Raw genomic sequence first — 22,884 nt, 5'->3', positions numbered from 1 at the left:
GGTGGAAATAATACTACAATTTGAAATTATGTAAATACTGCAACATATATAAACATAAACAACTATTTATGTACAACTCATTTCCGTTTACTTCGTACATTTTATATGAATATATATACTTGTTAAATTGTTCTCTGCATACAACATTAGGACATTCGAACATCTTAGTAGGCAGTGCCTCTTGTGAACGTCATAGTAACCACTTCAGTTATTTGTATGCCCCCGCCATAAAATGTGTGTGTGTGTGTGTGTGTGTGTGTGTGCGGGGGGGGGGGGGGGTATAGTGTTGCCCATGTCCGTCCCGTCCCGATTCAATGTAAACACCCGTCCCGTCCCGTTCCGATGCATGTAAACACTTAGCAACTTCATTCTTTCACGGATTTTGGTCAAACTTTATACAAAGGTCAAATATGGGTATACCTTTGACATCCTTGTGTTTCAGGGTCCCAAGGTCAAGGCCAAGATCACTGTTGCTATATATAGAAAATCATCAACTGATTCAATTTAAACACTTAGCAACTTCATTCATTCATGGTTTTTTGTCAAACTTTATGCAAAGGTCAAGTATGAGAACACTTCGAGCATTGTTGTGTTTCCGGATTCCAAGGTCAAGGACAAGGTCACTGTTGCTATATATAGAAAATCATCAACTCATTCAATTTAAACACTTCGCAACTTCATTCAATATGTTATGGAGATGTAATAACACACAGAAAAAAATATGGATATTAAAATCAACTTGTCAACTTCTAGTTTGAAGAAAAGTTCCATGGTCAAATGCAAGCCAAATTTATGAATTACATGTCGATCTAATCTGCAAGGGGTTTGAGCCCAAAAGAGGTAAAATTGACTAATTTTTCAACGGTCTTCTTATTCAGGCACAGAGATGCTAGAATCAAATACAGTAAATAGATGGAAAGGTCTTGTAGGCCTGTTTCAAATTTATTTCATTACCCCCGTGTCATTCATTCCTCCACTATATCCTTTTCGGAAAATTGTCAGCGATACATACCGTATGTCAGACAATGTTGTACCCACCATTAATGATATATCAACAATATATGTCGGTCAATCCTGACAAGGAATTCAAAAAGCCTTTTTTGGATTATATCAACTTTTTGTGTGTGTTTTTGTTTGATTTTTATATCACTACAACAAATAACATAATTGCATTACAACTCAGGTCCATGTATCACTTGTATAACATGGTGAGATCACCGTTGTATATTTATCACTTCTGTGTTGTAATTGCAATGGTCCTGTGTATATCTATTGCAGCTTCTGGATTCTGAAGGTACTGGTACAGTGGTATTATGCTTTAGGTTCAAAATATGTTTACGATATAATGCTTTCTTAGTTTTAAATGTAAATGGTTAAATTGTTTTATCATTTGGTTATTCAAAAGGAATGGATATTGCAGCCATTGCTTCTCCCATATTGAAATATTGAGAAATTGAATGCTGGTTTAGAGTTACAAAATGGGTACCATAATTACTTAATACTGTTTGAGAATCATCTTTGAGCTAATTTTATTGCCTTTGTGTGTCACCTACAGACCAGGTAAAGCTTGTAAATAAATGAGGAATGCTGTAACATCATCATAGGTTTGCACCCCGTCTGTCCGTCCATCAGAAAAGTTTGTCAGGGACATAATTATGTTCTATATACTATTTCCCCTGAAGTAACCAGATTTGGTGCACAACAACAGCTTTGGATGGCGGCGTGCAGAGTGCAAGAAGAAGGTCACTACAGTTGCATGTCCTCACTGTGACCTATGCTTTGACCTTTGACCCTCACATTTGAAAATGTTTGTCCTGGGGCATATCTTCTAACTATTTCACATGCAGTAACCAGATTTGATGTGCAATGTTTAGGTTACTGTGACGTATGACTTGACCTTTGACCTTTACTTTTGAAAATGTTTGTACGGGGCATATCCTATATACTTTTTGTTTTACCTGGAGTAACTAGATTTGGTGTACAAGGACATCTTGGGACGGCGGAGTGAAGTAGATCACTATAACCTCACTGTGACCTATGCTTCCTGACATAAGTGTACTGTTTGTTAAATATAGCAATTCTTACCGGTGAGGGACTATGGATTGCATTGCAATACTTTGCCTTTTTAACAAATATTTTCTTTGCACAGTAGATCCTATTTCTGTCATTTTGTCTTGAGAAATTTTGATGCTAAAAGGGATCAGGCAATATATTGACAAAGGTGTTGAAATAATAGTAAACTATTAACAACAAAAAGGCCTACATGAAATATCTGGCAGGTTTTCTTAATTAAGATACTATTTTTTATTACCACCATTTATTTCTTTTTCATGTCAAAATATTCGACGCGCCCTTGTCCTAAGGAGGGATTCTGTTCGTTTTGTCACCATAATAGGCAGTGCCTTTTTCATATTATGATTTAATAAATACGGACTATGATCTGAATATAGAGGCAGATATGTGCCTGCGTTCAGAATAAAGTTAATTACAGGACAGAAGGGAAGCAAATCGAGTTAAGCCATGTAACCAATTCTATTGAGATCTCTCCAAAAAATATGTCAATAAATTAATGTTAACGTTACTCCGTATCATTTATATTGTAATCGATACTGTCCATTGTTCAATAATAGGCGAACTAAGCATTTCTTCTACTTCTACCAGATAATGACCTACTTCAACTGGTTCAGTGAAGATTTTGTCATATATGGTTGTGGCATGAAAAGAAAAGGAACAGAATTAATACTTGAAGGAGGAGATTGCTGATTTGAAGGAGGATAGGGTGTCCGTTGATGAAATTCCAGGTGGAAGTGTGTTCCTGTCATTGATTGTTCGGGGAAAGAGGGGTCCTTTCTTCACGGACGTTCTACAAGAGATAGTGCAGAATTAATTTTAATGACCGAGCCTTGATTGTCTTGTAGTGGGAACCAGCTGGGTTGATGGCAGCTTTGCTATGGCATATTTTGAAAGAGCATGGTCAGCCGTGCATCTTTTCTACAACCAGCAAGACTGCACCATTTATGGTGATCTAACATGTTACAACGGTTGCGGTGTTACGATGTCGATTGATAACACAACGGACAGTCCTTCGCTGAACCATCTCTATCTTGTCAGTGTCTTTTTTCAGACATCAGTCTCAAACTGGACTAGCGTATTCCAGCTGAGGGTCAACTAAGGATGTATACGCATTTTCTTATATATATTTTTGTATCGTACATAAGATGACATCATTAGATTTCGCCCGAGGAAGCTCATGTTAGTATTGTCTTTTCTAGTGATGGGATACCCACTTCATGTCTGATCTGATGGTGACACCCAGGTGTTTGGCTTCTGACACTTGTTGGAGTTCGTGTCCATGAAGTGTATACGGGTGGACAATGGGGTTTCTAGTTCTAGTGATCGAAAGGACCTCACATTTGTCCAGGTGGAACTTCATCTTCCGCTTTCTCTCCCCATGACTGAGAATGTCAAGGTCTCTTTGCAGGGATTGTGTATCTCTCTCTCTATGATGTTACTGCGATATACATAATGGTTTCATCTGCAAAGAGCCTAATGGACGATTAAATGTCCTCAGTAATGTCGTAATGTAATAAAGATAAAGGCTCGGCCCGAGGACCCAACCTTGGGGACCCCTGATCTTACTGGGTCAGTGTTAGATTTCCCCCTTCAGCTATTACTGATTGATCCAGCTTTGCCCCCTTTACCTTAGCTCCTAAGTTCGGAATTAAAAGCGGGTGGCTCACCTTATCAAATGCCTTACTGAAGTCCATGTTCAGAGTTACTCGTGATGTCATCAATTTACTCAATTAACTGATCATGACTCTCGCGTGATCTGGATGGTCTTAAGCCACGCTGTTACTGACAATGATGAGCTCTAATAGTTTGCAACAGATACATGCGAGGGATATTGGACGGTGATTATCTTGGTTGTATTTTGGGTCTTTCTTATATACAGGAGCAATATCTGCCGTCCTCCAGTCAGATGGAAAGTGACCGGTAACAAGAGATCGTTGGAAGCTGCGGCAGAAGATGGAGGCTTTTTGGTGTCTAGATTGAGGAGTAGCTTTTCAATGCCCTTAGCTGTTATTTGGAAATTAGAAATAGAAAATACCGATTGAAATTGCCTGTTTAGGTGTTTGCTTTAACCACAGGATTGGTAGAAAGTTTGCCATCTTATTTGAGGGAACCCACTTCATTGTGATCTGGTTGTCAGCTTTTTATCTTCCAATTTATGTAACCCATTATGTTTCCTATTTCTCCCATGGAGCTTTCCAAAACATTGCGGTCAGAAATACGGCAACGCTGTGGAAACGTTAATTCATTATATACGTTTCTTGGACAAATTTGATTCGCGTAGTGAATCAGGACTTCTGCACAACGAAAAAAACCTTATAATCTTTGTTAATTTTCGAGACCATGGATTGTCCAGAGAATAATCTCCATATCATTTCACCTACAATCACCAAACGTTCTATGCTTGTGTACATTGGGAAGGAATGGTGTCTTTAAGTAATCTGGGATGTTCACCACTATTTCCAGATTTTGTCATATCATAATAGGTCTGGTCATATGTAGAAATCTCTTTTGGATTAATGCAGTTGCAATGTACACCACAATATGAACGTCCTGACAATGCCCAGGTCAATCTAGCTGTCGCTGTAACGGATGTGAAGGCTTAGCTATATGTTAAAATTAACTATATAGTTATACATATATGACTGTACGATAATTGAAATAAAAATATACGCCGCAAAGAACAAATACTAGCTAGCCAGAATACATTCAAAATAGTTTTATTTTGAGCTCATTATTCTTTTTCACAACAAATATAACATCTTTCAACCCCTCAAAAACCTTAACAGATCACACCTCACTAACCAATGACACTGTAACACGACTAAGGAAGTATTCCTCTTTATTTTCAGTATCTTCAATGGTATGCATTACAACTGACTAAATTATGATACCTATGAATAAATGGTGTTCTGATATACTTCAAAGTGGATCACCATGAACTGTAAGTTTATCAAAATCAAACGATATTTAGGTAAGTTATCTTGCGGAAACCAAACTATGGACAGACGCTGACCATACCAGAATGTGTCCCTTAAAGTGTTTTGACCCCGTAGGAAAATCAGACTCAGTTTGGGTCTGTTACATGTAGCTCTATATAGACTGTCCTAATCACTTTACATGTTTTTATGCTCTTCATTCAATTAACGAAATGGGGAAAATGTATGTTTGTGGATGTATATAGTAATTGTACACTTTAAGACAAGGTTGAACCCAAGAAGCCTTGGAATCGAAAGTGGAATCATTCTATATTTACTAGTATATGCCACATATAAAAAAAAACAGGGAAATATCAAAATGCTGTATGTATATACTGCTGTTAATGCATTACAACTAGAATAGCATGTCAACGCTTGATGATAATAATAAATTAATAATAATAATTCAAGATATACCGCTTTATCACAACCTAGTTCGTAGGTCGTCTCAAAGCGGTTCACAAATTATTATGGATGGTTAACATAGAGATAACCAACAGAATTGGTTACACATGTAATGAATATAGAAACTTTCCTGGTTTCCTGTTGAATCATTAAAAAATTACCAGGTAGTGCAGTTACCACTTGAATATGTGAGATATTTCTTATATTTTCATATGTGGTATAGTTTTCACTCCTCAAAACATCGCAAAATTTAATTCAGGATTGCTGCTGTGCATGAACTATGGCTCAAATTAGGCCCCATCAAAAAAAAACAAAAAAAACCAATATATAAAAAATAGTGATCAGACCTGTGAGCTATGATTCCTGCAGTTTTTAAAGGGAAACCACTGAAATTAAGTTCACCACAACCTTATTGAGCTTATTGTTCATGGACACTTGCCATGTAATAATGGATACCAAAATCAAACAAAACTTAGGCATAGAAAGACTTAGTGCTATGGAATCGGTTTGGTCTCACTGTTGTAGTGTCAATCATTCGATGGCTTGCTTTAATTTTGTTGTCATAGCAAAATTCACGCACTTTAAAAAATATTCAATAAGCAATGGTATTAAAACTTCAGTAAGTTAAAACATACATAATTATTGTTTCAATAAATTGCCAAACAACAAATGTATTTTGGTCATGATATACATATATATTTCCACATCAGTGAACATGTTGATGCCATCTTCAATCAAATATCAAACACCCACACTAAAATCATAGGAATTAAAAATAACTTTACATATTCCTTTTTGGGTAATACATGTACTTACCCTTGCTATACATGAAACACTTATTGCAGAGTCATATTATCTAGAATGACATTAGATTGACACAGTGACATGTAAATATTACATACAACAAGAACATTGTTAATTCTTTGTTCTAAATGATTGAAGGTTATTGGGAGCATGCAATGACATGGTTACCTATTCATCAACCTTTAAAATTCTTTAATATATAACACTGTGTGGCAACATCTCAGCTTGTATAAAAGTACATATACAGACTTCTATTTGATCAAATAAACTGACATCTTTTGTTTGTACATGTATTCATTGAATATGGACAAAAAGCAAGACAAGACAACATATCGACTGGACAAGTTAAAAGCGAGGATGACAAATCAATCTCCCTCCATATTAGGGACACCTGGCAAGTACCTCATGGAGTTTAAAAAATTGATGCATGATAAATTCAGATGATGGCCCATAGGGAATGGAAATAGAATCATTCTTAAAAATTTGCTTTCCTGACATAATATGAAGGTTCTAAGTAGAAGCAGATTCTCCAACACATGGTGAAAGGTTATCATGTTTATCTAACTAGAGTTAGCTATTTCCCTATTGTATAAACAAGGTTTACTCAAGCTAGATAATGACAGCCATTATCATCCAACCCCCACTCATTGGTGAAACTTTATGACATATTGATGTTTGTTAACACTGGAATATACATTTACAGGTGATAATGTATCTTATTGTGTCACCTGTATTTTATAAAGGTATGCTTTTGTAGCTTCCTGTTTCTGTTACAAGTCTATTTTCAATGTCATTTATTTAAAGATATATTATTACATTTAATGTTGGATAGTACTCTCTGGAGACTGAAGATAGACAATGTGGTTTCTGGTTGAATGTCGGTTTCTTGGTGAATGTCAGTCTATGGGTGAATGTCGGTTTCTGGGTGAATGTCTGTCTATGGGAGGGTGAATGTTGGTCTATGGGTGAATGAGTGAATGTTGGTCTATGAGTGATCGTTGGTCTATGAGTGAATGTCAGTCTATGGGTGAGTGAATGTCAGTCTATGGGTGAATGAGTGAATGTTGGTCTATGAGTGATCGTTGGTCTATGAGTGAATGTCAGTCTATGGGTGGGTGAATGTTGGTCTATGGGTGAATGAGTGAATGTTGGTCTATGAGTGAATGTCAGTCTATGGGTGGGTGAATGTCGGTCTATGGGTGAATGTTGGTTTATGGGTGAATGTCGGTCTATGGGAGGATGTCGGTTTATGGGTGGGTGAATGTTGGTCTATGGGTGGGTGAATGTTGGTCTATGGGTGAATGTTGGTCTATGGGTGGGTGAATGTTGGTCTCTGTGTGAATGTCGGACTATGGGTGAATGTCGGTTTATTGGTGAATGTCGGTCTATGGGTGAATGTCGGTTTATTGGTGAATGTCGGTCTATGGGTGAATGTCGGTTTATAGGTGAATGTCGGTCTATGGGTGAATGTCGGTTTATTGGTGAATGTCGGTCTATGGGTGAATGTCGGTTTATTGGTGAATGTCGGTCTATGGGTGAATGTCAGCCTTTGGGTTAATGTCGGTCTACAGGTGGGTGAATGTTGGTCTATGGGTGGGTGAATGTCAGTTTATGGGTGAACGTCGGTTTAGGGGTGAATGTCATTTTTTTTTGTTCTGGCAAGGCAGCAAGTGACTTTTTTTGGCATCAAATACTTTTTCATTTTGGATCTTCATTTTTTTCACATCCATATTTTACACGTGAGAAATAACAATCAAATCCAAGAGATATTGTATTGTCATATAAGACCCTGAATCGTGTCGGCAAAATCAAGAAATTGAAAAGCTGAGCAGGTGGCCACACAATCCATTCCGCCATGTATAAGGTAGCACCTTTACTAGTGGTCTCCTCTTTGATTTCGTTCCAAGACTTTTTCTCCAGCATGCACGTTGTTACTAGGAACAAGGAAATGTAGATTGGTGAGCAAATCACCTGGTCAACCATAACTTTTTTGAGAACAATTTTTAAAGTCTTGCCAGGAAGCCATTTGTCCAAAAAGAGATACCAGTAATGGCAGAACGGACCTATCACTAGTCCTGATGCTGCCACATGTCTGCTTCGAGTCAAATTCATGGCGTTTGTTTCTTTTGTCTTTATCTGGTACCGCTGCTGCAGGAAGTCTCCGGTGCATGACATTCCCACAGTAATAGTGACATTAGTCACAAGCAAACACTTTTTGCCAAATATCACTTTCCCACTTTTTGTAATAGCCTGCTGGACAGGCTGTGATAATTTCTTCAGCCATCTTAAGCTTAGCATGTTGTGTCAGGCATGCATCAGGACATCTATTGAAAACAAAATAGATTGAGGAGAATGTAAAAGTTCTAAAAAAAATTATTTTTTTACATCCAACCCTAGACAATAGTATTATTATAATTGATCATTTTCACCCCTCATAAGTAGAGATTTTTCATTTTCAATTACTTTTCCAAGATTTAAAGATGTTAAATAATATGTTCACTCAATACAATAACAAATACAGCATTATATAATTCACTTGTAGAATTCAAATATAATTTATACTTTTAGGAGTTTTAAAAAGTTGTTTATCAAAAAAAACTCCTAACGGCTGTATTATCCCAATGACACAAAGTTTGACCCTTCAACCACTGGGTCTTGTACTGGTTGATAAATAGAAGTCACTGACAGTGTACATTGTACAGTAGTACCCCTTCAGAACCTGGCTACGGGTAATGTCAACAACAAAAGTAGAAGTACGAATTCAGTTAAAAATAATAACTCGGGTCGTGCGTGTAAATCATGAATAGCAAAAGTGGGAAAATTGTTTAATACTCACGATATCAGATCGCAGTGGCATCACGATTTTACTGTTTAATATTAGACACAATCTTCTCTTGGAAGCTCATCTAGGACTTCCACACCGGTTTCGTAAGTCCTGTGGGTCATTTGGTCAACAGGGCCTGTGCATGCATGGTTAAACCAAATTACAAACAATAATCTTACGAAACGAAACTACCTATAAGGTTGGTTGGAAAGCTTTAATAACACGACAACTTAATTAAACAAAACACTGTTAATATGTTAACAGATTGCTTTTGTCCATGGATCTTGAATCATTATTAAAAACAAAAACAAAAAAATAAAATAAATAACGGCCACAATTACTTGTGGTTTATTTTATTGTATACATCTATTTATCTAATGCTGATTTCAATTAATGATTTATCTAATTTGGTCATCTAAGAAGATGTGTTCGACTCGCTAATTTATTTATTTGCATATGGATTATGGTCATGGCATAATAAAGTACTAACTATAATTCTACTAAAGCCAATGTCCTGTGACATACATATCCTGCATGTGTCACACAAGAGACTCGATCACCGTCACATTGTTTATTCTATAATTTGATAAAGCATCTATATTAAGGGCATGTCCTATATTATCCTAGATAATGATGACAACTATGTCAGTGTGATTAAAGTGCTGACAAGTATGATACAGGAGACGACCGATTGGTATGCCATAATGGTACGCCAAATTAACATATATTCAAATAATTGCACCTTGAAGATAAGTATAATTCAATTGAAGATAAGTACAATTCAATTGGATATAGGTATGATAATTGTACTATCTTTAAATAATTGTACCTATGTTCAATTATTTGAAGATATGCATACAATTAATTGAAATATGATAATTTTGCGTTCCGTAGACTGGAGAGGTAAGGAGTACACGCACAGCCTGGTCCAATAAAACCTGTCGACATACGCCTTTTAGAGGAAATCATGTATTACTCATAAATTGTATATCATAATGAATGTTTGAATTAATAGATATATTAAAGTGACATGCCAAAAGTCTTATCTTTTTCTTCACTTCTATTTGACCCCCCCCCCCCCCCCCCCCCAACTTAACAGATAATGACATCAAGTACACCACGACCTAATTAAATATCGCACTAGAATACATGTATATGTTACCCCGAATACATATATATATATCAAGTTCACCTTGACCTAAATATCGCCCCCGAATACAGATAATTCTCCTACCTCTACCGTATCGGTAAGATACACGTGCCCCGTCCCTTACGGAACACCCATTATTGTATATGGGTGCACACTAAGTACATTTAAGATATGCACAATATTATTTTCTTCATTAATTATCTCGAGCATTCGACTTATCATGTCGACAAAACTTCTCGAGCGCTCGAGATATTGAATCGAACGCTCTAGATAATTAATGTAGAAAATAAAATTGTGTATATCCTAAATGTACCATAAAGAGTATTATGAATTATTAGGAGTTATCGAAATGTATCTCATTTGGTTTATTGTGAAGTATAATCGTCTTATTTATGGAATGTTGATGTATGATGTACATAACGTAACAGTATATTCTGATAGTTTCTCATAAGCCGAGTTCGGCTGAACATCACATTTTAACGTAAGTTCTAATATAAATGTCATTATCGTTATTATATTGATGATGCGTGACATTGAAATACACTTTTAATTGATTGATTATATTTGGTTTGGTTTGTTTTGTGTTCAAAAGTTTACGTCCTATTAACATGATTGACTATAACGACGACAAATCAGGTGACGGTAATCTATTATGACGTCACAATCGAAAGCCCGCCAAAACGTCGTTTGAATGACTGCACGACAATTTTGTCGTCGGCAAGTCAGTGAAACACCTAGGAACATAAGACTAATTTCACAAACGTGCCTAGAAGGTCTTTAAGGATTTTCAGTTTGGGATTCACCTTACTTTTTCTACACTAACACTCTTTTCAAGTATTGCGTTAGTTTGTGTATACGTTATGTATATATATCTTTTTGCTGTGTTTAAGGATTTTGGCCAAGAGTTTTTCACATTTTGTAGAAATAAGCGAAACCTATGATATAATTAAATAAATACCGAATCATTCATCAACGAGCGTTCAGAAGTGTCCCGTTGCGTTTGTTTTGTCTAACATATGCCGTGTTTTACCAAAATGTGGGTTAAGAGTTGGGAGAAAAGGAGTAAAGCCATGCGTAGATGTGTGGGATATAGAAATTGTACCCACTGTCGAATGCCAAGTCCTATGGAATGATCATTCCCCGCTCGACCACAGGGACCTGCGAATTATAACAGCTATATTAGGACCAAAACTAAGGAAGGTGTCCAGGGTAATTGTACACGTTTTGGGGGTTATATCAACTTTCGTTAAAAATGTCACCGAAATGATGATATACATGTATACGAGCATCATTGAGTTGGAATTTTTACCGTTTTAGAATCTTTGAAATTATAATTGTGATCAATGTTAAGAAACCCATGCCTTTGTTTATTTATCTATATTTACATTATTGATGCTCGTTAGGTGATACGTAGAGAATGTAGGATATGATTTTAATCAGATTTGAAGATTTTTGAAAATATTTATTCTCCCCATCAGTTATCAAGGCTGTTATAAAACCTGTGCCTAATACTTTGCTTCACTATGCATAGTTTTTCATGTCGGACGACAAGCGTATAAATTAAGAGAATTATCAATAATGTGTTAATCGTTTCGTATCATTGCACTTTACATTCCTAACTATATATATAAATTACTCAACCGGAAGTGTTTAATCGCTCCCAGGCCTTTTGCTTCCTTGCATGCATATTCAAATAGATAGGGATCGAGCAAAGATTTGAGTGTAGCGCCATCTTTGCCGCGAATGCTATCAAAAGCCAACATGTGCTTATATTTAAAGTGAACAAAAAGGCGCACAAGTAATCAATTAAGTGAAGACCATCGATTTACAAGTTAAAAATATTTTGGTAAGATATTTTAACCTGATTTAGGATTGAATGCGTGTGTGTCAATGGAATATTTTCGGTTTCGTTGCAACTCTTTCTTTGATCAGCAATCTCTGTTATCTGGGTTAAGAGTGTTGTATCTCGACTCTTTTACTTTGAAATTTCGGTAACATATATACTCTGATTTTGGCATTCGATTGTCTCTTTGTTGTTTTTGTTTCTTAATAAAACATCGATCCTTTATGATGCACTAAATAACTTGCCACGCTTTACTGCACTGCCTACTACACTATTATCATGCAGTATATTGATGGATAGCTAATATATGAAAATGAAGGCAGCTGATTATAATATGACTGTCGACCCGGGATTACATTGAAGCTAACAAGCATGTATGCCCAAATCATTGTCAAGGAAAGCAATGTTTTAAAGCCAGGAATCTATTTATGAGTTTGGGAGTATCCTCAGAAGGATAGCAATGTTTTAAAGCCAGGAATCTATTTATGAGTTTGGGAGTATCCTCATGACTTGGTCTTTTGAGTAACGAACGGACTGTACACTGTCGATTGATTACACGGTCCGACTGACATATATAGCTGTATCCAACCAATCTGAAAAAGGTCGTTTGGGTTATTTTTACATAGTTTTAGTTTTCATTCTAAAAGGAAACAATACATGAGTTGCATATCGGTGAAGATTTAATCACATTTTTGACATTTATGAAAATTTTATACATCCCTAAAACTGCACGCTTTTTTTAGTCATTATATCTTAATACCTAATTACCCATAGTTTAAAGCATCTTTGCTTGAGGAATTAAAACATAAATATTAGAAAATATAGGTCAATATAGCTATATATTAGTTGATATAAGTATTTACTGCAATGTAGCTCAATCGGCCGAGTGTTCTGGACCTGAGGATGCACCTGAGCTCCAACACTTCGCTCAAATCAAGAAAAACAAATTTGAACCAGTTTGGGATACGTGTATCAATTTATATGAGTGATTGTCCTTTATTTGTGAAAGATTCCCTATTTACAAATTCATACACTTATTCCAAAACATCACCTCTTTTACAAGTTTGCCTTTCAACCTTAAGTTCTGTGGTCAAAAACCTCACATTTCTTATGACTTTGAGATGTGAGGGTATTCATATCGTCTGACATGCCTTGTTATTCTGAAAAAATTTGGGGAAAAGCTTTGAACTGTGTAATATTCGGTTGTAAAAAGAAGGAAACTAATGTATAGCGAACAATGTTTTCTAATGAAAATACAATTGATGATCAGTTTACTACTTCGAATTACCAACCAATTATTGATTATGATTTTAAACTAATTCACCATCACTACTGTTGATCTACTTTGTCATTTACTTTGCAGTTTGATAGATTTTACCTTTTCAAAGTTAATTCAACATGATGCCCAGAATGCGAATGCCGATGAGAGCACCACATCCCATGGGACCTGGACCCCACGGTCCTGGAGGTCATCCAGGTGGTCCTCATGGTCCCCCCATGCCCCACCGTGCTCCTCACATCCCTCCACATGGCCGACCAGGACCACCTGGACACATGGCTGGACCCCCACGCCAGTCTATGGCACCCCCTCAGGCTAGTGTAGGCAGTGTCACCAATGACCCATCTACAGCTGGGGCTAGAGTGTTTGTAGGGAATCTCAACACGATAGCGCTGTCCAAGGAAGAAGTGGAGGCAATCTTCAAACGTTATGGGGCAGTGACAGGACTGTCTATGCACAAGGGTTATGCTTTCATACAGTATGCCAGACAGGCTGATGCTAGGAGGGCATGTATTAATGAAGATGGGAAAATGTATGCCAACCAAACTTTAGGTAAATTCTGAAACATTAACTTTACATTTAATGAGACTATTTTGAGTAACTACCAGGTAAGAATGTTGGAAATCATGATAAAGCACTAAAGTTTTCGGATTCTGGTAAGATGTATCAAAAACCTGGTTAGTACAAGTACTTAAAAAAACTCCAAATTATTACCATGCATTTGAAATATTAATATATAAAATAAAGTCAAGTTTTATGCTTAGGGTAAAGTTGGCCTTTTAGGTTCATCGTAAGGAACATCAGTTTTCAGGTGTTGAATATATAAAGCACCATGTGCAATTGATTATCAAGGTGTGATGTTCTTAATCGTGCCTAGAGGCTAACACTGTTGTAACATAGGTATCCAGTATTTATTTGATCATAGCTGTATTATAGTGTCGGATTCCATTCCCTTGAAGTAAGGCACATTTGTTTTTATACATTTCAGATATAAATATTGCATCAGAACCAAAACATCGGCAAACAGCAGTTACAAATGTTGTCAAGAAGACATCTACAAGTTTTCAAAGGTAATCATAAAATGTCATAATGAAACATGAAAGAATTTTAGGTTATATTTATGATGAATTGATGACAAACTTAAGAACAAAGATGTAATAAAGAAAAGTGTTGCTATTTTGTTGTTGATATAGACAGAGAAAAATAAATAAGTTTTGCATTTGTTCATTTTAAGAATCAACTATATTTCTGTTTTGTGAACATTGTTTTTTTTTGAAATTGTTTACATATATGTACAACTCTATAATGGTATAAACAGTACTACAGCTAAATCTGTGGGAGTAAATCGAACGCTAAGTGGAGGAGGACCCCCTGCCAAGAAAATGAGGACGGACACGCAGATAAGTGGTGGCATTAAAAGAACACTGGTCAGTCTTACCTCTGGGGACATGGGCACTGTAGCCAAGACTGGCCTCAACAAGAGTTCAAATGCTGTGACCTCCAGTGCTGGCAAGGTCACGAGTAAGTAAAGTCACATGCAGTGATGTGACAGGGTGATAGGGTAAAATGTTCTGATAATGGTGCTGTTTACGTGGTGTAAAATTGATATCTAATAGGATAATAGTGGATGAATCAAGATATTTTTTCTTAATCAAATATATCAAATAACATCTTGAGAGAGACTATTTCAGACACAAGTTACTCTTTGAGTAAAGTAATGTTTTCTTTGAAAGATCTAATAGCAATGTTGTTAGAATTATTTTTTATTGTGTTCACAATTTTTTTCTGAGTGCAGCTAGAACAACTAGTCCTCTGCCAAATTTGGATCATATAACCCAATCAGTTCATAAGCTTGAATATGTTTATGATATTTTCGCCCAAGCATATGTATGCTTGAGTTGGAAACTGCAACCTGGGAAGCTACTATCTTGCTGTAGCTAATATTCTTAAATCCGTGGATTAGCGATCTTCTTTTTGTTTTCTATCCTCTCAATGTCTTTAATCTTGTGTGGACTCCAAGTTCTGCAACATACTCTAAATGAGGTCAAGCCAGCATTTTAAATTGAGTTGTGAACATTTTTTCATGCAAAAACACAAGTGAGTACTTTATGACACCTATGATGCTGCTGGCTTTATTTATTGCTTGTTGAATATGTGTCGAATAGCTCAAAACTTTAATTTACTCCAAACTTAATCTACTACAACACTCAAATCTTTCCCTGATATAATGTTTTCAAGTTTGATAATTTCTCCTCCCTTTTCAATGAGATGACCTAGCAGTATCAATGATCTTTGACACAGTTTTATGTACTTTTGGGTGATTCAAACTTGAAAGCATCCATTAAAAAAAGCAATCAATCTAAGATTTAGCTTAGTTAGTGTGGTATGTTGTATTGGTACAGATATGTCCTATAGTTTACTTTTTGTGATGCATCTCCACTGATGGAGATAAAAAATGTTCCACTTATGAGCAGTTATATACTGTCATATCATTGATAACTTCTTTCTCCTTCTAATGTAGACAGCAGCCTGATTCAATCACTTAGTAGAGTAAGATTTGTAAAGGAGTTCAATTTACAGGTACAAAAAAAGGAAAAAATAACTTAAAATTTCAAATGGTGACTTTGTGCAACTTATTACTTACTCCTTGTGTGTGTTTCTTAGTTGGAAAAGATGTGCTGATCTGTGGTGTTTGTAAAAGTCAGTTTGCCAGTCTCCACAGTCTGGCTCAACACAAGAAGACCCCATGTCGCCTCAGGTTCTCCTGTATATGTAAAGATGCACCGCCTCCAGGTAAGACATGCTGCTATTTAATGGTAATTGTACTCCAATGGTTAGTTTTTCAAGCTTTTTTTTACTTCTTTCAAATTCAATTCCAATGGCCAATACTGTATAGGGTATTTTGATACCCCCGCAACGAAGTTAGGGAGGGGTATACTGGAATCACCCTGTCTGGATGTCGTCATTAACTTGTCCGGAAATCTCCTTAATTACCAGGTGGATTTCATTGAAACTTTGCATGAATGATCAGTATCTTATGTAATTGTGCACCAGCATTTTAATTTGGGATTTCGACCCTTTTGTTGGAGTTATGCCCCTTTTTGCGAAATACTTGTCCGTGCAGCTCCTCCTTAACTAACAGGTGGATTTCATTGAAACTTTGCATGAATGATCAGTATCTTATGTAGTTGTGTACCGGCATTTTAATTTGGGATTTCGACCCGTTTTGATGGAGTTATGCCCCTTTTTGCAAAATACTTGTCCGGAAAACTCCTTCTTAATTAACAGGTGGATTTCATTGAAACTTTGCATGAATGAACAGTATCTTATGCAGTTGTGCACCGGCATTTTAATTAGGGATTTCAATCCTTTTTGATGGAGTTATGCCCCTTTGTGCAAAATACTTGTCCGTGCAACTCCTCCTAACTAACAGGTGAATTTCATTGGAACTTTGCATGAATGATTGGTATCTTATGTTGTTGCGGACTGGTATTTTAATTTCGGATTTCGACCCTTTTTGATGGAGTTATGCCCCTTTGTGTGAACTACTTGTTTATTTTTTGTTTTTAATAAAATATTGATTACCATAACTCATTACTGGTGGGAGACTATATTGATTTGCATAAGTAAGCCTTTAGCGCACAGTTCTGGTTTATATAGGAGCGGGGGTATTAGTAAGCCTTTGGCTTATAGTTCTAGTCTGTCCTGGTAAGCAAGTGGTTTTTTTTAATGATTTGTATTACCATTGTCTACCACATGCACACTACTTGAATATATACTGCTTTGTCATGTTAGGATATTGAAAAGCTTTCTTTTGCATCTGATACAAGTGGAAAACATTTGAGAATAAAACACATCATTGTCATGATTAATTGTAGCCATATATAGGACAAGAATGACATACTGTTTCATATTTTCTGTAACATTACTTAAAAAACACATGTGATATCCTTTGTCCCTCCTTACAGAGAGCCCTGAGCCAGCCATCTTATTCTGTATCATTACTTAGAAAACACATGTGATATTCTTTGTCCCTCCTTACAGAGAGCCCTGAGCCAGCCGTCTTATTCTGTAATAGTACTCAGAAAACACATGTGATATCCTTTGTCCCTCGTTACAGAGAGCCCTGAGCCAGCCATCTTATTCTGTTATAGTACTCAGAAAACACATGTGATATCCTTTGTCCCTCCTTACAGAGAGCCCTGAGCCAGCCATCTTATTCTGTAATAGTACTCAGAAAACACATGTGATATCCTTTGTCCCTCCTTACAGAGAGCCCTGAGCCAGCCATCTTATTCTGTAATAGTACTCAGAAAACACATGTGATATCCTTTGTCCCTCCTTACAGAGAGCCCTGAGCCAGCCATCTTATTCTGTAATAGTACTCAGAAAACACATGTGATATCCTTTGTCCCTCCTTACAGAGAGCCCTGAGCCAGCCATCTTATTCTGTAATAGTACTCAGAAAACACATGTGATATCCTTTGTCCCTCCTTACAGAGAGCCCTGAGCCAGCCATCTTATTCTGTAATAGTACTCAGAAAACACATGTGATATCCTTTGTCCCTCCTTACAGAGAGCCCTGAGCCAGCCATCTTATTCTGTAATAGTACTCAGAAAACACATGTGATATCCTTTGTCCCTCCTTACAGAGAGCCCTGAGCCAGCCATCTTATTCTGTAATAGTACTCAGAAAACACATGTGATATCCTTTGTCCCTCCTTACAGAGAGCCCTGAGCCAGCCATCTTATTCTGTAATAGTACTCAGAAAACACATGTGATATCCTTTGTCCCTCCTTACAGAGAGCCCTGAGCCAGCCATCTTATTCTGTAATAGTACTCAGAAAACACATGTGATATCCTTTGTCCCTCCTTACAGAGAGCCCTGAGCCAGCCATCTTATTCTGTAATAGTACTCAGAAAACACATGTGATATCCTTTGTCCCTCCTTACAGAGAGCCCTGAGCCAGCCATCTTATTCTGTAATAGTACTCAGAAAACACATGTGATATCCTTTGTCCCTCCTTACAGAGAGCCCTGAGCCAGCCATCTTATTCTGTAATAGTACTCAGAAAACACATGTGATATCCTTTGTCCCTCCTTACAGAGAGCCCTGAGCCAGCCATCTTATTCTGTAATAGTACTCAGAAAACACATGTGATATCCTTTGTCCCTCCTTACAGAGAGCCCTGAGCCAGCCATCTTATTCTGTAATAGTACTCAGAAAACACATGTGATATCCTTTGTCCCTCCTTACAGAGAGCCCTGAGCCAGCCATCTTATTCTGTAATAGTACTCAGAAAACACATGTGATATCCTTTGTCCCTCCTTACAGAGAGCCCTGAGCCAGCCATCTTATTCTGTAATAGTACTCAGAAAACACATGTGATATCCTTTGTCCCTCCTTACAGAGAGCCCTGAGCCAGCCATCTTATTCTGTAATAGTACTCAGAAAACACATGTGATATCCTTTGTCCCTCCTTACAGAGAGCCCTGAGCCAGCCATCTTATTCTGTAATAGTACTCAGAAAACACATGTGATATCCTTTGTCCCTCCTTACAGAGAGCCCTGAGCCAGCCATCTTATTCTGTAATAGTACTCAGAAAACACATGTGATATCCTTTGTCCCTCCTTACAGAGAGCCCTGAGCCAGCCATCTTATTCTGTAATAGTACTCAGAAAACACATGTGATATCCTTTGTCCCTCCTTACAGAGAGCCCTGAGCCAGCCATCTTATTCTGTAATAGTACTCAGAAAACACATGTGATATCCTTTGTCCCTCCTTACAGAGAGCCCTGAGCCAGCCATCTTATTCTGTAATAGTACTCAGAAAACACTCGTGATATCCTTTGTCCCTCCTTACAGAGAGCCCTGAGCCAGCCGTCTTGTTCTGTGCTCATTGTGACGCCCAGTTTGCAGCATGCTGGGATCTTGTTCTCCACGCACAGCAGGAACACAGCCTATCCATCTACAAACAGGTAAATACACAACAACGGTTATATAGATATCAACATTCACTCTTAATCCAAGCTTTATGGCTTAGCCTGTCATTAGGGATTGAGTACCCTCACCATGATGACACATTCATAATTTAAAACAAAGTTATTGCGCTTCCTGTAGAAACACTGAGATAGACAACACCTCTTTAGTACCAAGTTTTTCACCTGGTCATCACCTTTTAGAAATTGTCTTTGGTATAAATGAATAATTCTTATTGCCATTTAGGGTAACATTTCTTGAACTTGATGGGTGAATATGCACAATGATATTTCTTAAATTCTACTTATCTGTTGTCTTATTAGACTAATTCCATGCTTGATCTTTGTCTAGGGATATGGTGGTAAATGATGATAAAAACAAGAAATGGGAATCTCTCTGAATACATATGTTGATTTCTTTTCTGATACCACCTCATCAACTTAATGAACTTTGTATTATCATAGGTCAAAATGAAATTTGTATTATTATAGGTCAAGTTAAGTATGGTAAACAAACTACTGTATATTAACACAATTGATTTTTTTCACATGTGTTGTTGAATTGTACAAACTTTTGCAGTTGGTTGTACATGTGGACTGAATAAGTCGTATTGCAGAGGTTGCTAAATTGTGACCTCGAAACCATGAATTGTATCGCAAAGTGTCATGTCCTACCATATAATTGCGTACTTGTACAAAAGAGGACATTCCAAGGTTCTAAAGCCTCATCAAATGTTATCATGCAAGGAATTGTCAAGATTGCTTGATTAGGATATTTTCCTTACTTATAACGTCAAATTTGATTGCATGAACGAAACTTTTTATTTTTAGGAAGGAGAGGAAAACACAGAAGTAGTTGTCGAGGTAAGTGATAGAAATGATATTAAGGACATTGTGATACATCTGCTCATCAAAAGAGATCTTTATCATATTGGGATGAAACAATGCTGATTGTTACAGGAATATAAAAGACACATTTACTATAAAACTATCATAACATTGTGGATTTTGTCCTGAAGATCAATACAAAAAATTGTTTGTCAAAACAGATTATATCATTTCCACTCTTTTTTTTGACAAAGATATTTTATTTGGACAAGTAAAATTTTGTATAATTCAGATGATTAAAACATACCTTATTGTTTTGTTACAGGAGGTGTTGGTCGCGGACGGAGAGGGAGAAGTCAACGGGGAGTGAGCAGGGAATGTGTCATCTCCCTGAGGGTGAGGAGAGTTCACTGTTTATTGTCAAAAGTTCATTTTACAGTCCTGGCCAGTGGCTAGCACAAACGACTCACAGGATTTACAAGGGAGGTAACCAACACCTGGGATCTGTAGCCACAAGCTGTAGTAAATTGTTGCAATTTTTGTTATTATTTGATGAGCTTGTTCAAGGTATCTGGTATCTATAAGTGTATTGTACATTTTGTTTTGCATAATTAGAATATTTTGTTGTGGGCACCATTGTTCCTGTGTTGAGACGGGTAACACATCCACTTAGTTGATCAGATGTGGATTCAGATGCTGATTTTCAAACTTCGAGTGCATAGATTTAAGATTGAGAATTTTTTGAATTGCAATGAATTCTTTTTCTGGCAAATTGTCAGACTGATCTATTAATTAATCTGTAATATGAATTTTGCTCTATTACAAGCATGTGTTGAGTCGATTCTGTTATTGCAATAGCTCCATGATTTTAGATGTATAAAAGTGTTTAAAAATACAATGCCACATTTTCCATTATGCCTTCATGTTTAGTCTAAAGGGCGTTTTTGTTCAAACACTGAGTTTGTGTTCGGACATTGAACTGTCCCAGCCATTACTTCGAGGGGAGACCATTGATGTAAATATGGTAATGTTACATTTTTGTTTGGTGTATTATGACTAGGGTATATCAAGTGGATTATTTGATGTGCATTTATCAAATTGTTACTGTAGCATAAACTTCTTGTAAATGTTCATTTCTCATCATGGAGTTCTCTTTGTATGTATGTATATAGATGTTCATTTCCCACCATAGTAAATCATCCTTTAATCATATTGGAAATAATAATTAGGTCTATCCTTTAATAGATAATTACTTGTTATTTTTTTTTGTAAATCCGACCAATGTCGAAAACAATTTCACTGTGTGTGTATCTCGATAATATTGATGAACTGTAGCAGTAAAGTCTTTGTTGTTCATTCAGTCTTTTATAACAAGTCCCAAATGTGTTTTTTAGATAGCGACGTCAAACAATTATTATTTGTACATTTTCAGTTAATTAAAACTTTGTCAATATTTCACCTGTTGTCAATGATCCATCTATTGGTTTCTGTTTCATTCTGTTAATTGATCAGCTATTAATTCATTATTGATCGTTTGTTTTGACCCTTTTCAGTAAATAGTTAAATGATTATCAACGATGACATGTTATTACCTGGTAAACAAGTAATATCTTCCGATTTTGTAGAATTTTGTTGGTACTGATTTTTCAAGCTTTTCTTCAGGGAAGAACTTGTTTTGAGAAAGTATTTAGTTATATGTTTAACATAAATTTTGTACCGTGCAACCTGTTACGTTTTATGTCCAAAAAATTCATGGAAAAAGTTCAAATTTTTGAAGAACATTCTAAATTGAAAAATATTTGAATAGCTTGAATTTTTGTATCAATTTCCCATTATTAAGTAATGTGTTATATGTACCCTTTGTTCCACGAATCTTTGTCGAAAGTAATTTTGATTTATGTATTTGTTAACATAAATTTTTTTCTCAAATAAAATAACATCTAGGGACAATTATTTGTTTTTGCATCTCTTTTTTTTAATGCCTGAAGATGAAATTGTTGCATTTTATGTTGGTTGCGATTTTTTGACACAGCATCAGGGATTAATGCAGGAATAGAAAGTTGGTACACTTTTTTGAAATAGGGGAAAATATGCGCTGTAGGTGCATAACCTGTCCATCGCCGGCTGCAGGTCAGAGCCAGGGAGGGAGTACTAGAAGGGGGCATGGTTACCTCTTTAATTTTGTTCCTTGTTTTTCATTATACATTATAAAATAAAGCGGTGACAATTGACATCAACACAGGGGAAATGAAATAAATCACTCAGTTGTGGAACTGATGGACAGTTAAAAGAAAAATGGAACCAAGACAGATATTCATGTGGTAGTATTTTAGTTACAATGGGGTGAATTTTTAACTGAAATAAGGGAAAATAAAGCTGAAATAAGGGAAAATAATGCCAAAATTGGAATGGGGAACTGGCCAATATTTGGTTTTAAAAGGCCTATATATATCCATGAGCATGTCAGTCTTTCAAATAACTGATTTCATTTGACTCTAAATGGTCGTGTAGAAAACAGATTTCAGTTAAGTGAAACACAGAAATGATTTGTTTACTCTACGGAGGTGCAATATTCTTCTACATTATTTATCTTCTTCACATAGGAAAGTACATAAATCAAGGGGAAAAAATCAACATCTCCTTTAAATATAAATCACACTTATTTTTCACTCAAATGAAAGTGCATATTCAAGGATTTTATAAATCTTTTAAATAGAAATCC

General features: G+C 36.3%; 2 protein-coding genes across 3 annotated transcripts; one reads left to right on the top strand and one right to left on the bottom strand.

Moving 5' to 3' along the window:
• Nucleotides 1-5,056: 5,056 nt before the first annotated feature.
• LOC110446067 (mpv17-like protein 2) lies at nt 5,057-9,236 on the bottom strand. Its single transcript, XM_021491028.1, has 2 exons — nt 9,094-9,236; nt 5,057-8,581 (listed from the first exon to the last, which is right to left on the bottom strand). Exon 2 carries the CDS (start codon nt 8,553-8,555, stop codon nt 7,956-7,958), a length of 600 nt encoding a protein of 199 aa, XP_021346703.1. The 5' UTR covers nt 8,556-8,581; nt 9,094-9,236; the 3' UTR covers nt 5,057-7,955.
• Nucleotides 9,237-11,900: 2,664 nt separating this feature from the next.
• LOC110446065 (heterogeneous nuclear ribonucleoprotein C-like 3) lies at nt 11,901-22,115 on the top strand. 2 transcript variants are annotated; one of them, XM_021491026.1, is made up of 8 exons: nt 11,903-12,077; nt 13,438-13,905; nt 14,342-14,423; nt 14,672-14,874; nt 16,018-16,146; nt 19,222-19,334; nt 20,166-20,198; nt 20,488-22,115. In XM_021491026.1, exons 2-8 carry the CDS (start codon nt 13,473-13,475, stop codon nt 20,530-20,532), a joined length of 1,038 nt encoding a protein of 345 aa, XP_021346701.1. In that variant the 5' UTR covers nt 11,903-12,077; nt 13,438-13,472; the 3' UTR covers nt 20,533-22,115. The 2 variants fall into 2 exon arrangements, with proteins under 2 accessions (XP_021346702.1, XP_021346701.1); XM_021491027.1 differs by lacking the exons at nt 19,222-19,334; nt 20,166-20,198; nt 20,488-22,115 and adding an exon at nt 17,398-17,498 and having other exon boundaries at nt 11,901-12,077.
• Nucleotides 22,116-22,884: the final 769 nt, after the last annotated feature.

The sequence above is a fragment of the Mizuhopecten yessoensis genome, unplaced genomic scaffold, assembly GCF_002113885.1.
Source record: "Mizuhopecten yessoensis strain PY_sf001 unplaced genomic scaffold, ASM211388v2 scaffold2501, whole genome shotgun sequence".
Classification (NCBI taxonomy): Eukaryota; Metazoa; Mollusca; class Bivalvia; order Pectinida; family Pectinidae; genus Mizuhopecten; species Mizuhopecten yessoensis.
This window is presented reverse-complemented; position numbering and strand designations above follow the sequence as displayed.

What these genes read in the sequence shown, in the direction of transcription:
- LOC110446067 (XM_021491028.1), bottom strand. Translation starts at nt 8,555, where the DNA reads ATGCTAAGCTTAAGATGGCTGAAGAAATTATCACAGCCTGTCCAGCAG.
- LOC110446065 (XM_021491026.1), top strand. Translation starts at nt 13,473, where the DNA reads ATGATGCCCAGAATGCGAATGCCGATGAGAGCACCACATCCCATGGGA. An exon ending in GTATGCCAACCAAACTTTAG is followed by an intron (nt 13,906 to 14,341) that starts GTAAATTCTGAA and finishes TATACATTTCAG; the next exon opens with ATATAAATATTGCATCAGAA. An exon ending in GCCTATCCATCTACAAACAG is followed by an intron (nt 19,335 to 20,165) that starts GTAAATACACAA and finishes TTTTATTTTTAG; the next exon opens with GAAGGAGAGGAAAACACAGA.